At 33.7% G+C, this 16,027-nt stretch overlaps 3 protein-coding genes and 1 non-coding gene across 4 annotated transcripts; 2 read left to right on the top strand and 2 right to left on the bottom strand.

Moving 5' to 3' along the window:
- Positions 1 to 831: 831 nt before the first annotated feature.
- On the top strand, positions 832 to 3,521 carry LOC123209791 (peroxidase A2-like). The gene is made up of 3 exons (XM_044627933.1): positions 832 to 1,238; positions 2,468 to 2,659; positions 2,763 to 3,521. The coding sequence occupies exons 1-3, from the start codon at positions 1,017 to 1,019 to the stop codon at positions 3,387 to 3,389; spliced, it is 1,041 nt and encodes a 346-aa protein (XP_044483868.1). The 5' UTR covers positions 832 to 1,016; the 3' UTR covers positions 3,390 to 3,521.
- Positions 3,522 to 6,301: 2,780 nt separating this feature from the next.
- Positions 6,302 to 7,847, top strand: LOC123209792 (peroxidase A2-like). The gene is made up of 4 exons (XM_044627934.1): positions 6,302 to 6,602; positions 6,714 to 6,905; positions 7,021 to 7,189; positions 7,290 to 7,847. Exons 1-4 carry the CDS (start codon positions 6,387 to 6,389, stop codon positions 7,751 to 7,753), a joined length of 1,041 nt encoding a protein of 346 aa, XP_044483869.1. The 5' UTR covers positions 6,302 to 6,386; the 3' UTR covers positions 7,754 to 7,847.
- A 157-nt stretch (positions 7,848 to 8,004) lies between these two features.
- Positions 8,005 to 13,239, bottom strand: LOC123209790 (formate--tetrahydrofolate ligase). Its single transcript, XM_044627932.1, has 5 exons — positions 12,909 to 13,239; positions 12,423 to 12,572; positions 9,732 to 10,907; positions 8,990 to 9,136; positions 8,005 to 8,558 (listed from the first exon to the last, which is right to left on the bottom strand). The coding sequence occupies exons 1-5, from the start codon at positions 13,071 to 13,073 to the stop codon at positions 8,283 to 8,285; spliced, it is 1,914 nt and encodes a 637-aa protein (XP_044483867.1). The 5' UTR covers positions 13,074 to 13,239; the 3' UTR covers positions 8,005 to 8,282.
- Positions 13,240 to 14,011: 772 nt separating this feature from the next.
- On the bottom strand, positions 14,012 to 14,084 carry TRNAA-AGC. The gene has a single exon. It is a non-coding gene; the product is annotated as a tRNA-Ala (tRNA).
- Between the last annotated feature and the right edge of the window lie 1,943 nt (positions 14,085 to 16,027).

Consider the following 16,027-nt stretch of genomic DNA (forward strand, 5'->3'; position numbering starts at 1 on the left):
AGTTGTTATTTTAATTAAATAAGAGAGTTTTTTTCCCCAAAAGTTTAATAAGCACAAGTAAAATTGTAACATTAACTTAATAATCAAATTATCTTATATTATTTGTTATATCACATTGATATCAAAAAATTAATATAACTTTTTATTATATATCAAATTAAATAATATAATATCATAAATAAAAAAATAAATAATCAAAATAATAAAAAATTATCTCCAATCAAACATTCCTGCAAAGTAATCTATTTATAACAATATTTAATTAGAACTGAAGGCTCACTTAGACGATAACATTACATATGCGGCGTACGTCTGGCCTCCATGCTCCTACAAAACAATTATATGGAAAATGACAGACAAATTAAAATCAATGGGAAAATAAAAGTCAAAAGCTTGGAGTGAAATGCTTAGAATATCCTCCATTAAAATTTCTGAAAGCCAGATATTCAACATTTCCGGCTGAAAATTATAGTCAATTTGGATTACTTTCTACCCATCGAAGCCATTTCTGACCAAATCCTGTGAAAATTTCAACCAGCCGACATCATATTCCATTTTGACACTGTTTGCCAACGTTATATTCTAACACAATGTCTTCTCTTTGATTAATTAATGAGCACTCTTTACGGTACATATAAAACATTAATTTTTTTTTTCCATTATATGATAGTTATTGTTGCTCTGGAAGGATTAAAAGGGCCTATTTACATCTATAAAGTTCTTTTTATACCAACTTTTTAAGTTCATGCACCATTTTTTTTCTAAGTGGAACTTTTACCATACAAATCCCACCAATAGCTTAAATACTGAATTGAGTAAAACAGAAGTTAATTAAGATTTTCAAACCAATCTTACTTTTTAAACTTTTGAATTTCTGTAGGAATGTCACATCTGCAACTCCTGTTTAATATGTTTATTGCTTTTGTTTGATTATAAATAAAGAGGGCATTAAAGATCAATCCCAAACAACTAGCTCCCCAAACTTTCTTTTCTTTTTTAATAATTTATTGGAGAAAATGCCTTCCTCTCGCTATCTAGTTGCAGCCGCTGCTGCTATATTCTTCGCAATTGTGCTTGAAGGATCAGTGTCTGTGGCTCAGCTGAGTTCAAACTTTTACGACGAAACATGCCCCAATGCATCGAGCATTATTGAAGGAGTTCTTGTGCAAGCTTTTCAGTCTGATCCCAGAATCGGTGCCAGTCTCATTAGGCTTCATTTCCATGACTGTTTTGTTCAGGTAATCAATATTACTGTTACTTATTTTCCTTCTTATTTGGCCTGTCTTCTCCGATATATTTAACCCAAAAAACCCCGTACTAATTGACCTACTTTTCAAAAATATGAATGAAGCAGAAATAACTTCATTTGATATTAGGGTTGAAGTCGAATCGAATTTATTTGAGATTAAAATTGAGTTTGATTCGAATAAACCCAAAACGAACTCATCTAAAAAAAACTCGAGTTTGAGTTCGAATATGAGAATTTAATATTTTCGGGATTGGCTCTTCAAGTCATAAACATGAAAATTTTATATATGAATCAATAAAAATAATATCGTTTTGATTGATACATATTAAAATAATCTCATTTTAATTATTTTTTGTTCAGTTATATTACCAAACCAAACTCAAATAATTTTGAAGTAAGGTTGGCTTCACTCAAATGGAGTCAAGCTCGCACTTAAGTGAATTCAAATTTTACCCAATTTGAATCCAACCATAATGATACATATGTATATTTTTATTTTCTTGGTCTAATCATTATTATTAATTAATTATTTTCAAAATAAATAACACATGACACATTTATTAGATGCGTAGCGATGCAGACAGATGTAATATAAATTATGTCAAAAAGGTTAAATTTTATTAGTTAGATACACAAGTATAATAATAAATAAGGAAATATTTTTAACAGTATATTTTTGTACTATTAGCACATATATAGAGCTTTGTTATATATATATATATATATATATATATATATATATATATATATATATATATATATATATTATTTATTTATTTATTTATTTATACATAAATAGTTACACACATAGATATATTATCATATAATTAATATTATTTTATTATCAATTCAACACCATGACATATCTATGTGTATATAAATTTGTATACCAAAACCGTATACACATAATTTCATATATATATATATATATATATATATATATATATATGAATGTTTACATCCAATTAAGTATCATATTTTAATAATTAAACCACCTTGATAATTCCAAAAAAATTTAAAGTTATACATGTTGAAGGAAAAGAAAACAAATTAATTCAATAATTAATAAGCTAACAATAACTCATTTAATCAAATTAGACAAGAAAGATAACTCTAATTTTTTTCCTGCTAAATAATTTTTTTTTTAATTTTTCTCAAACAAAAGAACTGAAATTCTTACTATGTTTCGTAACATATTGACTTGGTTAATTATTTCAGGGTTGTGACGCATCCATTTTACTGGATCCCACTGATACAATAGACAGCGAGAAAGGAGCTTTTGGAAACAATAACTCAGCCAGAGGCTTTGATGTTGTTGATCAAATGAAGGCCGCATTGGAAACCGCCTGCCCTGGAATTGTTTCATGTGCTGATATTCTCACCATTGCTGCTGAGCAATCTGTTGCCTTGGTACTGCTTTCATAATAACCCTAATCGTATTTTTACTTAATTTAGTGCTCATTTTGAACTCGTTTTACTGATTTTTAAGAGATGAATTGAATGGCGATGACAGTCAGGAGGTCCTTCATGGACAAATCTATTGGGAAGAAGAGACAGTACAACAGCTAACCGAACTCTTGCTGATGAAAATCTTCCGGGACCAACTTTAACCCTAGAAGAACTCAAAGCCAAGTTTATTAATGTTGGCCTCAACGGTGACACAGATTTGGTCTCTTTATCAGGTGCTCACACATTTGGAAGGTCACAGTGTCAATTCTTCTCTCAGCGATTATACAATTTCAACGGGACAAATCAACCTGATCCGAGCCTAGACACAACCTATCTACAAGTGCTTCAAGCTCTATGCCCAGAAGGAGGAAACGGCAGCGTTTTGGCTAATCTTGATACTTCAACTCCTGATGTATTTGACAACAATTACTTCACCAATCTTCAAGGAAACAAAGGCCTTCTCCAGACCGATCAAGAGTTATTCTCAACTGCCGGGGCCGATACCGTCGACATTGTTAACCTCTACGGCTCTAACCAAACTGCTTTCTTTGAAAGATTTGTGGTGTCAATGATAAGGATGGGAAATCTGAGTGTTTTGACAGGGAGTGAAGGAGAAGTCAGATTGAATTGCAGTAAGGTTAATGGGATTTCAAGTTTGTCAAGTGGTGATAATTTGATCAGCTCATTCTAAATAATTATTGAAGGGAGAAATTATGAGTAAAGCAATATGGCTGATAAGCTGGAATAAACTTGTCTTTTGCGTTTGACAGAAGTTCCGAGATCTTTATTAATGAAATAAATTGACTAATTTAAGTGTTGTTTCCATGCTGCTTTATACTTCAAATTTTTCTTTATCTCATCTTTACAATAGCCAATGACAAGCATGCACATAATGTCACACACAATAAATCAAACCCTTCTTAATTCCACTAAAAACATTTAATTGTTAATTAGAAATGTTTAAAAAAATAATTCTTAAATTGGATGATGACAGTATTAAATGTATAAACAAAGATTGTCACAAAAAATTAAAGAAGCCCAAAAGATTAAGTATAATCAATATCAAACCATGCACAAAAGAAACATTTAACGAGCAGGTACCAATGTCCGGTACCCGATTAGGTGCCTCTTATGCACGTCCATATCTTCTTCTTAGGTCAGTTTCGGTTCCTTACAGCGGTGAACGGAAACCTATCTGTATAATTTTGACTCAACCTTCTCTAATCAAAACTATATGAATAGTATTATATATATATATATATATATAATTTTAGGTAAAATAGTGATATATTATTATGTGATTGAATACTTGAAAATTAAAGATAAAATAACATAAATATTATTGTTTGTATATAAAATTGTATACAAAAATTATACACAGTTTTATTAAAACTATATAAGTTGATTTCAGGTAGCAATTGAAACTTTGGATATGTGACGGTTCTAATTCCTCCTTGCTCATATGATAGCACTCATTCTGACTCTTTCTATCTCATAGAATCCATTTTGGTCACCTAATTTTTTTGAAGTACCCAATTTTGAATAAACGGGTCGGGACAGGCTATGACACTTAGTGTTAAATTTTGTCCCTTTTTAGAATAATAATGTCTTTGTACAAAATATGTAGGCTTGTATATTAGTATTTAATCTCTAGATTCAATGTCCTGAAATTCTATAAAGATGTGCAGCTAAAAATAGAACATGTAACAAACATTCACTTGAAACTTCTAAAAAATTAAATCGACTAAAATACTTGCATTTTTTGATAAAATCATTGTAAAAACAATCTTGCTTGAAGAATTCATAATATAAGATTATGAATTAAAATTAAAATCAAAATCCCTTCAAAACTTTCTCCATTCAAATGTTTAAATGTTAAAAAAAAAAAATAGAAATTTTTATCATTTCAGATGTAATTCAACAAATTCTAACTCAAATTACAAATATTTCGAAATCTTATTAAAATAAAAAATATTAATTAATCCCTAAGCATTGATGGGTAGTAAAATATTATAAAACCTTCATCTTGCCTATTGTAAAATATAATAAAACCCTCTAAGCGTAACATCTTGTTAAATATAAAAAAATTCACTATGTTTACTGCAAGATATCAATTAAGTGCTAGGTTGTAAGATATCAATTAAGTGTTAACGCCCAGCGACATGTCATTGTTTGTTCTTCTCTTGAAGATATAATATATGACAAATTATATAAATAAACAAACTACTATTAATTTATATATCCAAGAATAGGGGTGGATTCGGGGCGAGCCGAGCCAAGCCAAACACTCCTTAGCTCTAGTTCGGCTCGTATTAAAAAACGAGTTAAAAAATTTGAATAGAATTAAATCGAACCGAATCAACTTTCGAGACCAAGCCAACTCGGTTATATCCAGAGCATATTGAAAATTGGAGATCATTTCATTTGTACGTTTAGTTGGAACATTCCAAAAATGATCTCTCTATTTAGAGGATGGTAAGACAAAAATGAAATCTAAAAAATATGAAAATATAAAAAACAAGTTTAAAGATAATTTGATGGAGTTCTTACTGTGGTGGCAATTGAGTCTCTTGCAATTAGAGCAAGAGTATTTGCACAAGAAACTACACTAAGACATTTCTTCATTTGAGCTGAACCAAGTCGAACACCCTTTAGCTCAAGTTTGACTCTAATTAAAAATGAGTCAAATTTTTTAGCTCAAATTTGATTCGAATCGAATCGAATCAACTTTTCAAGATCGAACCGGCTCGGATCATATCTAGGCCTATCCAAGAAGTTATAATTCAACATTGTCATAGAGGAATTTTAAGACTAATAAAGATGTGACCTCACAATTCATGTTATTCGGTTATATTTGTATCATGTTAATTTGAATTTTAGGTCACACACCTTCATCTCTAACATATCGTTTCGAAATTTTTAAACTCTAACATAACTATTTAATATTTGGATTACTCCAACACAACTCAAAATTATCCAAAATTACTTATAGTTTGCTCTCTCTTAAGAGTTTCTAGTTTTTTAATTTCTTCACCAAATTATTCAAACACACTATGAATAAAACACACAATATAATATTTTATCTTATTTACAAATAATCTAAAAATTACATAATAAGAACTTTAAAATATGTTAATAATTTTATTAATCGAATCATATTCTCACTACCAAATAAAAAAATAAAATATTTATATAAAAATTAATAATAATATAAGTAATTATAACTATAGATATTGTTTTTCAATTTCAAGTCAATTCAGATTTATTCAAGTTGTCTTCATGTTAATCTTAATACTACTACGATTTAGTTTCAAATCGAATTAGATTGGCCTAAAATAAATTTTATGTCTAAAAACCTCAATTCTAACCCCATTTTTTTATGTCATATCATATCAAATTAACATGTTATGTTGAAAATTCCTCAACGGCTCTAGATGTGAAAACTACTTTATATGTAAATATTCCAATTTGTCACCTTATTAATTATACATACACTAGAACTTTCCACGTTAAATGTATTACTTTAACTAGAAAATTTGAAACATTCAGTGTGTCTGTTCACCCTCCAAATATTTCTGGTTTTGCCAGGCTATAAACAACGAGGCTTCTAAGAGCTTCATACAAGTTCCCTTGGAACAAATTCTACTTCTTGTTTCATTATTACTATTATTATTATTTCTGAGAGAAAATGTCTTCTTTTCGCTATCTATTTGTAGTTGCACTATTTTGTGGACTTGTGCTTGAAGGATCATATTCTCAGGCTCAACTGAGTCCAAATTTTTACGCTGCAACTTGCCCTTTTGTGTACAGCATTATACGTGGAGTGCTCTTAAGAGCCTTTCGTTCCGATCCCAGAATTGGCGCTAGCCTCCTTCGCCTTCATTTTCACGACTGTTTTGTCCAGGTCGTTATATTTTACAGATTTCAAAGTGAATAAATCACGATATGTTATTAAAAAAATTTGTTTCCTGTAATTTTCTATGTTACATAATACAATTTGTTTGTGAAATTTCAGGGCTGTGATGCATCAATATTGCTCGATGGCACTGATACAATCGACAGCGAGAAAGGAGGTCTTGGAAATAACAACTCAGTGAGAGGCTTTGAAGTTATTGATGAAATGAAGGCCGCTGTGGAAATGGCCTGTCCTGGAATTGTTTCCTGTGCGGATATTCTTGCCATTGCAGCCGAAGAATCTGTCCTTTTTGTATGACTTAAAATTACTGTAAATGTTATATTATTAGTCCTAAGATTATTTTGCTTCGATGCCTCAAAAATGTTAAATTCATAAGTGATTTACTAATGTTAATTACTGGTGACAGTCAGGAGGACCCTCATGGCCAGTTCTTTTAGGAAGAAGAGATAGCACAACAGCTAACCGAACTCTTGCCAATCAAAATCTTCCAGGACCCAATGAATCCCTTGATGGACTCAAAGCCAAGTTCCAAAATGTTGGCCTCAACGGCAATACTGATCTAGTTGCATTATCTGGTATTTAAATTTTCATTCAGAATCAAGTGTCTATATTTTCAACCAAATGTTGTACAGGATGCCATATATTCAAACTGAACATTTGTTACTTTTACTGCAGGAGCTCATACATTCGGAAGGGTACAGTGTCAATTATTTATTGACCGATTATACAATTTCAAAAACACAAATCTTCCAGATCCAACCCTAGACGCAACCTTTTTACAGGAGCTTCGAGCTTTATGCCCAAAAGGAGGAAATGGCAGTGTTTTGGTTAATTTCGATGCCTCAACTCCAGATGCTTTCAACAATGATTATTTCACCCGTCTTCAACAAAACAAGGGCCTTCTTCAGAGCGACCAAGAGCTGTTCTCAACTCGCGGTGCTGATACCGTTGACATTGTCAAGCTCTACAGCTCCAACCAGGGAGCTTTCTTTCAGAGCTTCGTGGTTTCAATGATCCGGATGGGAAACCTGAGCTCTCTGATGGGAAGTCAAGGCGAAGTTAGATTGAATTGCAGAAGGGTTAATGGAAATGGAATTTCAAGTGTGCTTAATGGTGATGACATGATTACCTCTATGTAAGTGAAGGTAGAAAGGATGGTGTGAAAATGATTTGGGATGTTGTTTGTAATGTTTTGAAAGTTATTATTTGTTCAAAGAGAGTTCGTGTTTCACAGGCTGATGTTGTGATTCTTCATGTTTGGTGGAAATACTCTGCAACAATTCTAATTCAGTTCTATTAACATCTCACAAACATAAGATGTCCAATTTAGTCAATAAACTAAAGCATCAAATGTAATATGTGTGTGTGTGTGTGTATAACGAACTCAAGATAAAGAAAAGCCTTAATACTGAATTTTTACAAGCTTCTTCTGACAAACCAATGAAATTGTAAGATAATATTCACCCGAGATCTGAATCAGCTAGATGAAACAAGTCTTATTATCTCTTTCGTTGAGTTCAATTCTTTTTTACACACATGAAACAGACACATGTAATGCACGAACAAAAGTCCTAACAGCAACAGCAATAGAGAGAGTAGCTCTCACCTGAGTTGTTGTTTTATGAACATTTTTGAGAAAAGTAAAACCTGGGAAATTTTCACGCACCCTTAAGAGAGACCAACAACCTTTCCAGTTGTAGTGTCAATATCAATATCATAAAAGCATGGCCTTGTGGGGAGACCTGGCATTGTACTCATCGTCCCAACTAGAGGATAAATGAACCCAGCCCCAATGCTAGCTCTTACATCCCGTATTGGTAAGACGAATCCACTTGGGGCTCCCTTCTCAGAAGCATTGTGCGAAAATGAATACTGAGTTTTGGCCATGCAGATAGGGAGACCAGAAAACCCTTGCTTGCTGTACATCTCAATTTGTTTCTCAGCCTAGTTGCACAAAAATTTAATTCCAAGTCAATAAAAGAAGTCCTGAAGTGACTGTGGGTGAAGGAAGAAATAACAATATTTTCGCTCGGTGTTTTGGAGACTGCAAACTTGAAGAAAAAATTGGCACATTTGAAGAAAAAAATTGGCAACTCTTCTGCATGAAGGGAAATGACTTCCATATTTCCAGCTGGAAAACAGCTTCTTTATGCCTAATTAAAAGAGACAATTCCCATCCTGACTATGCTTTTCAAGAAAGATAATAAGTATTTGCCTCAACTTAGACATTTTTCAGGTTCTGAGAGGACTGAATGAGTCGATTTAAGATCAAACTTCACAACTTGCTAATGCAATTCAACTTCAGTTAAGTAGGATGAATAAGATGATTATGCAAAAAGAGAGTCAACTGTTAGAACAAGGCATGACATGTTTACCTGCTCTGAGTATTCAACACCACTTGCACCATAGGACCTTGCTATTGCCTCTATTTTTTCTTTAATACTAACATCCAAAGGATACAAGAACTTCAGTGGCTGTGTCACATTCTCACAAGCTTTTTGAACCGCAATTCCAAGGTCCACCTAAAAATCATGATGCAGATAAACTTCTAGTAAATGGAAGCAACAAATTAGTTCTTACAGGGTTGGTTCTATCACATAAAAATATGCCAAAAAAAACCTACTCAGAATCATTCCACATGTAGTAAAAGCATAAGCCTTTCTGATTTTTCTAATATATTGAGAATTTTGTTCCTCCCTTGGCTATGAAATATCATTTAGTTTTGCCACAATGTAAATTCATGAAGTTCTACTGTCAAAGATGAACCAGCTACATTCATCAGAATAAAGCAACGAGGTTCATGCACAGTGACAAATGAGGCAACAGAAAAATTAGCATTAGTGCACTGGGTTTCGGCTCAGAAAAAAGTAAAGTGCTTGAAAGTAGACCATAAGACATTCATGCTCTAAGAACAGGGAAACTGCAGGAAACAGCAGAATATCTGATATTCTCTGACGAAGACATGATATGTGTAGAATGTTAAGAACCAGAGAAAGCAGTTGTTAGATTAACGCATTTTGAGCTATCATTAATTTATTTTAAATTATGTAATTTTAGGAGTAGAGATGAGGTAAATTCTTCTCAGTTTACTGAATCTAAGGTTAATAAGTGACTAACCGCTCCTTTTCCACCATGCGCATGGTGAGTACAAATCACAGCATCATATGCCCCAGCAGCCAGTGCTGCATTTCTTACTGCATTTAGTTCTGCTTCGGTATCAGTTGCAAACATGTTCACAGCTACAACAACATTCACACCATATGCCTTGGTGTTTGAAATATGCCTGGCCAGATTCACACAACCAGCTTCAACAAGAGCCACATTCTCATTTAAGTACGCACGGTCAAGAGGCTTTCCGGCAACAACCTCTGGCCCGCCACCATGCATTTTCAAGGCCCTTATAGTTGCCACAATAACAGCACACTGAGGAGTTAAACCACTATATCGGCACTTAATATTCATGAACTTCTCGGTTCCAATATCAGCACCAAAACCTGCTTCAGTGACCACAAAACCACCCGGTCCCACCAGCTTCAGTGCAATCTTATCAGCCACTATAGAAGAGTTTCCATGAGCTATATTTGCAAAAGGGCCGGCATGAACAAGAACAGGAGTTCCTTCAAGGGTCTGCATCAAAGTGGGGTTGATGGCATCCTTCATTAGCACAGTCAAAGCGCCTCCAACACCAAGATCATCAGCAGTTACTGGATCACCTGCCTTGCTATTTCCAACCACCATATTTCCAAGCCTCTCTCTCATATCAGCTAAAGATGTTGTGAGTGCCAAAACTGCCATTATCTCACTAGCAACTGAGATATCAAATCCTGTTTCCCTCGTCATCCCCTTTTCTTCTGGTCCCTGGCCAACGGTAATCTTTCTTAAGAATCTATCATTCACATCCATCACTCTCCTCCATGTGATGGAATCCGGGTCAATATCAAGCCTTGCAAATTTTTTAACTTCCTGTGGTGTAAGATCCTCTGGCTTGGTCTTGGAAATACCAAGCTTCTTCAGTCGCCTAAACATTATGTCACTAAAGCTACGCTTCCCTTCTTTGTTTGGTGGGCACAGTCGGTTCAAGAGAGCCTTATCTGATTGTGTTGACTCATGGAATATCCTGGTGTCAATGGCAGCAGCAAGAAGATTGTTTGCTGCTGTAATAGCATGGATGTCCCCTGTTAAATGAAGATTGAACTCATCCATTGGGATCACTTGACTGTAACCACCACCTGCTGCACCCCCTTTAATTCCAAAGGTCGGTCCTTGTGATGGTTGACGAACACAGGTAACAACCTAACATCAAAATCAGTAAATGGGGTCAGGTTTAAACTAAACAGAGTCCCCACATACAGCAATATAGCCACCGGTCACAAATTAAAATTCTGCAACAACCATAAAGACAGCTTTATCTAGAGAGCCTGGAGGTAAACAAAAAGGTTTATATAAACTACAATATTCAAAAAACCAGAACTGTGACAGTCAATTTCCATTTTTTTTTTTCCTCCTTTTTCTCTTTTGGCCCAAACAGGCTCAGTTTTCAGACAACAGTGTGCAGACCATCTTCAAAAATGTTATGGCTTGTTTTACAATGAACATAAGGCATTGAATTTAGCAGATTTAGATGGAAAAAAGGTGTCCTATTGAGAAGCACTCCATCTTAAACAGACAAAAATTCAAGAGATTAATATCCCACCAAATATAATTCAAAGTGCAGCTAATATTTATGCAAGTAAATATTTTAGTGATCATTCCATTGGAAGAATTTTTACCAACTTCCACTCTAAAAAGGGTATTAACTCTTTTTGCAAAATTAGTAAATGGAGATATAGCTTACATCCAGAAGCAAATTCTAGTTTATTTCACATTAATTCCATGTAGTGTTCGCTGGCATCTGAAATTAAAAAACATTGCTCCAGTTTATATATCAGCAATGAAAGAACTGTCACTTTCTAGCTAGTTACACCATAGCCAAAAGTAGAATTTGAAGATGTTAGGAAATACAAACAGTTGATGGTGAGCCAACATCATTGTTATCTCTTAGATTTCCCCCAAACTAGTAACATCTAAAAAAGTTGAAACAGACAAACAAGGGCCTATAAGAAAAATGAACTTGTTAAGGCACATTTGAAGCACATGCCATTGTCTCTTAGTTCCCGTCAAAATAATAACAGCTAAAAGAGTTTGAAATAGCAGAAAATACACATAAGCAGTAATCTCATGCCATGCCCCTGGGACATAGGAAGCTAGTGACAAATGCTAATAGATAAGTGGACAAAGCACGAAATTTTTTCAAGGAAATACTGATTCAACAGAATATCGAGCAAACCAGTTTGCAGTGGCCAAGAAAAAGATTACAAAATTGCTCTTTGTAACCCATTCAAAGACACAAAGATAATTTTCAAATTTCCAGATTTTCTTAGCAATAACATGGCTTGCTTGCAGGTGCTCTGAGACTAACTAGTGATTACCACCAGATAGGATACAGTTAGTTTATACTTCTCATTAAAATTTTAAGTTCTTCTACAAGGAATTTGCAGTCTATCAGCATGATGAAAACCATGTTAATATGAAATCCAAGCCCAAAATAAATCACCTGACATCTCAAAGAGGGATGATTCTTCTATGCATTCTACACAATCAAATATTACCATTGAAGCCAATAAAATTTCAGATTTAGCTTTTCTCTAGCCAACTCCACCAAGCCATAATCATGGATAAAATTTGAAACTCAGAAAGAAATTGCGGTAACCGGAATTCCATATCTCAAACCACCACAATGCCTTACAAATAAACACTTGAAACTTTTACCTTTTTATCAAGAAAAGCACCCAAAGCCTGGCACAGCCCAACTGTTGTCGTAGATTTTCCCTCTCCAAGAGGAGTTGGAGTGATTCCTCCAACCACCACATAGTAACCATCTCCAGATCCCTTAATCTCATCAAGCACGGATAACAAAACCTTCAAAAATAACAAACAATCATTCAAATTCAGAAATCCGAATTTGACTGCTGAGAAGTCAATCCAAATTCAGAAATCCGTGATTGACAAATGTAATCATTGTAGCATCCACAATTCTGAAACTAACAACAGCAAAAAGCATCCCAATTGTAAATCAAAACTCAAAACCAACAAAAGGGTAGTTTTTGCTCCACAACCTTTCCTCAAAAAAAAAAAAAAAATCCGATCTTTAAGCAACAGATCGAACCAAAAAGTCCAATCTTTGGCCACAGGATTGAAACATAAGTAAACAACTTGATGATAGACAATAAAAACAAAAGAGAAAAACAGAGTCACCTTTGCTTTGTACTTTCCATAAAGATCATAATGGCTAGGACCAAGATTAAGTTCCTGAGCAATCTCGGAAATATGAAGTGGTTCAATTGAGTTAGCAATGTCAATGTCAGCAGGCACAGGCGTCACCACCTGGAGTTTCCTCACTGTTTTGGATGAAGAAGTCATTTCTCCTCCTCAAAACTCAATAAAAACGTTTCCTTCAAATTTCGGTGAGTTTGAGTTGGAATTGGGTGAGTGAATCAAAAGCCGAAATGGCTAACCATGTATTAGACAACAGGAGGGAGAAGCATGCCGATCTATAGAATTGTGTGTAGTTTATTTTTTCTTATCCAGTCGAGGTGGGACTGGTGGGGGCTCTCAGTAATTTGTGGGCGGTTGGTGGGCAATTACGATTGACGGATAAAATCGTAATTATATAATTATTTTATATTTAATTAATTATATTTTATTAGATGACAAGAAGTTCCCCTAATTCTTCATTCTTAAGTTTTAAAACATATATAACCATGAATCTATTGGAAAGATTAGAACAAAATTAATGTGATAATATTAAATGAGGTAAAGCCAATTTGTTTGTTGATACAAATTAATCCTCATTAGGAAAATACCAATTACTTAATTTGCATTTCATAATTCTTTACTTTATTAGAAAAACAGAATTTTAAAAGTAAAATTCTAAATTAGGTTTCCTATAATAAAAATTAAATATGATAAAGTATTAAAAATAATAAATATTTTTTTCCTACCCAAACAGTCCCCAAAACAGATCAATCAAATGTGTGTTTGGCCCCAAAGGAATCATTAAAAATCATAGTTTGTGTATTGATTTTAATAATAATAATAATAATATAAAACAATAACAACTGATTAAATTAATCCACCGGATCAATTATAATATGTATTAACTAACATTCATGGCTTTAGTTGAAAAAGTAAAACTTTATAATAACAAAAAATTGATATTTAAATTGGTTAAATTAATAATGCTGAGGCTGGCGTGGAGTCAGTCCCCTAGTTGACTGACTGTCACAATCATGATCTCTGTATCCTTGTGGACACCTGTCGGTGCTTCATGTCCGACAAAAATGAAAATAAACGGGTTGTGGAGATGCGGGGTATCGATCCCGGTACCTCTCGCATGCTAAGCGAGCGCTCTACCATCTGAGCTACATCCCCGTGCCGATTTTCTTGTATTTTCTTTGTTAAATAGATAGATTCATTTTCTTCGGTTATACATCATGGAAATCAGTATGTCATTTCCATCTCAAATAATAGTGTATAAATAACGGTAAAATAAAGCATATAATGTCACATCATTTAGAATAAAATTTTGATTTATAATTCAAGGTATTTTGCAAAACTTTATCGAATTTGAAGCTGGACTTTAATTTTCTAGATGGTAAGGTTTATCTACTTTGGTTGAATCTTCTATTAGAGATCTACTTGAGATTCAAGCTAGTATTGCTTTTAAAAATAAGTAGAGCATGTGCCGTATCTTTATATGGTTAACAAACGACAACTTAGGTTAGGTTTTTTAATCTTGATCCTTCTATTAAATAAATATGTTCTTAGTAACTCATTAAAACTAAAAAAAATCTATGAATGTGAAAACGTTTGCTTGAAGCTTAAAATGAACAAGTTTGTTGATTGGGCTCAAGTTGGGGTTGTACATTATTTGATTTAAGCAGGAAAACTAGAACGAATTGTTCAGAAATTCTAGTTGAGTTTGGTTTAGGATTATGAATACTTCAGTTCGGGTTAAGAAAAACATTAATATGGTTTACAGTTTGTGGTTTAAACAAAATTTTTTGCTTTTCATGAAGTTGGTTTAAAGTTCTGCAGCAAATGGTAGTAACTTTCAAGCTGGGGAAAGGAGTTGTAGCTTCAATTATGTCTGTTTTTAGATAAGAGTTAAAAAGGGATGGAAGATATCAAAATTAGGCACTAACTTCATCACTAGACTTGTTTCAGGCATTATTGTATCTAAACAATATCAATGGAAGGTTATTGGATTCCTTCTTTTGTTTATTTTGATGACTGTACTGAGCCATTTTGCTTCAATTGCCGGCAATTTGCAAGTCTCATTCGCGCAAAATGCGAGTAACACAATCAGAAACTGCCATGGTAAATGTTCGTCGACAGTCAGAATCGACTGCACAAAGTTACTTCAAAGATACATTGGCAGGAGTCATTCAATTGCACAGCCATGTATATGTGTTCTGCATTGCTTCAATATTTTATTGTTCGGTTTAACTGATGATGAGCATGTAATTGGATGACTTGATGTCTTCCCTTCATATATATTTATTTATTTACTCTTGACAGAATATCATCCATGGTGATATAAAACCCGATAATCTTTTGTTGAGTAGAAGTGGAAGGGTGAAGATTTGTGATTTCAGCTCTAGCCATTCGTTTGAGGTAAGGCCATTAATTCAAGAGAACAATACTTCTTGATATGATTAATAGAAGGAGGTCTTGCTCCAAGAAAAAGCTCATGCAACAACTGGCCAAGTTGCTTGCAGCCAGAAGAAGGCACCAAAATTGGGACCAATAATTTATATAGACATCTTTAGTTTATTGTTTTGCAAAATAATTTAGTATTGTATTCATTTTACAGAAAATCAAGAACAAAAGAATTCAGTACCATTTTACAGAACCAAATAATTTCTAAGTACATACATATCAATAACCTTCATTCTCTTCAATGATGGGGAAGTCTTGGTTTGATCTTGAGCCCCTTGTTGAAGAAGGCGAGGAAGAGGGCTCTGCCGGTAAGTCAGAAAGGGTGGCAATAATCCTGTGAATGCTAGTCGAACTTGCCCGCTTGAAGCTCAATGGTCTCACCATCTTATTCTTGGAGAAAATATCAGAAGAAATTGTGAGGATGAAGTACACCAAAACCTGAACAAGCACAAACATAGCCACTTTCACAAGGGCATCAGCCAAATCGAACTCCATTAACTTTTTTGTGATTCCTTTGAGAAGTTTGAAGAAGTATGCTCTAAGGAAAAGCGTTTTGAGATTGAATATGTGAATAATGCATGGAGAGAGATGTTATATAGGGGGAAGAACTAAAAGAGGAGCCAAGGATGGAAAAAGTTGATTGAGCACGCAAA

This window comes from Mangifera indica, chromosome 2, assembly GCF_011075055.1.
Source record: "Mangifera indica cultivar Alphonso chromosome 2, CATAS_Mindica_2.1, whole genome shotgun sequence".
NCBI lineage: Eukaryota > Viridiplantae > Streptophyta > Magnoliopsida > Sapindales > Anacardiaceae > Mangifera > Mangifera indica.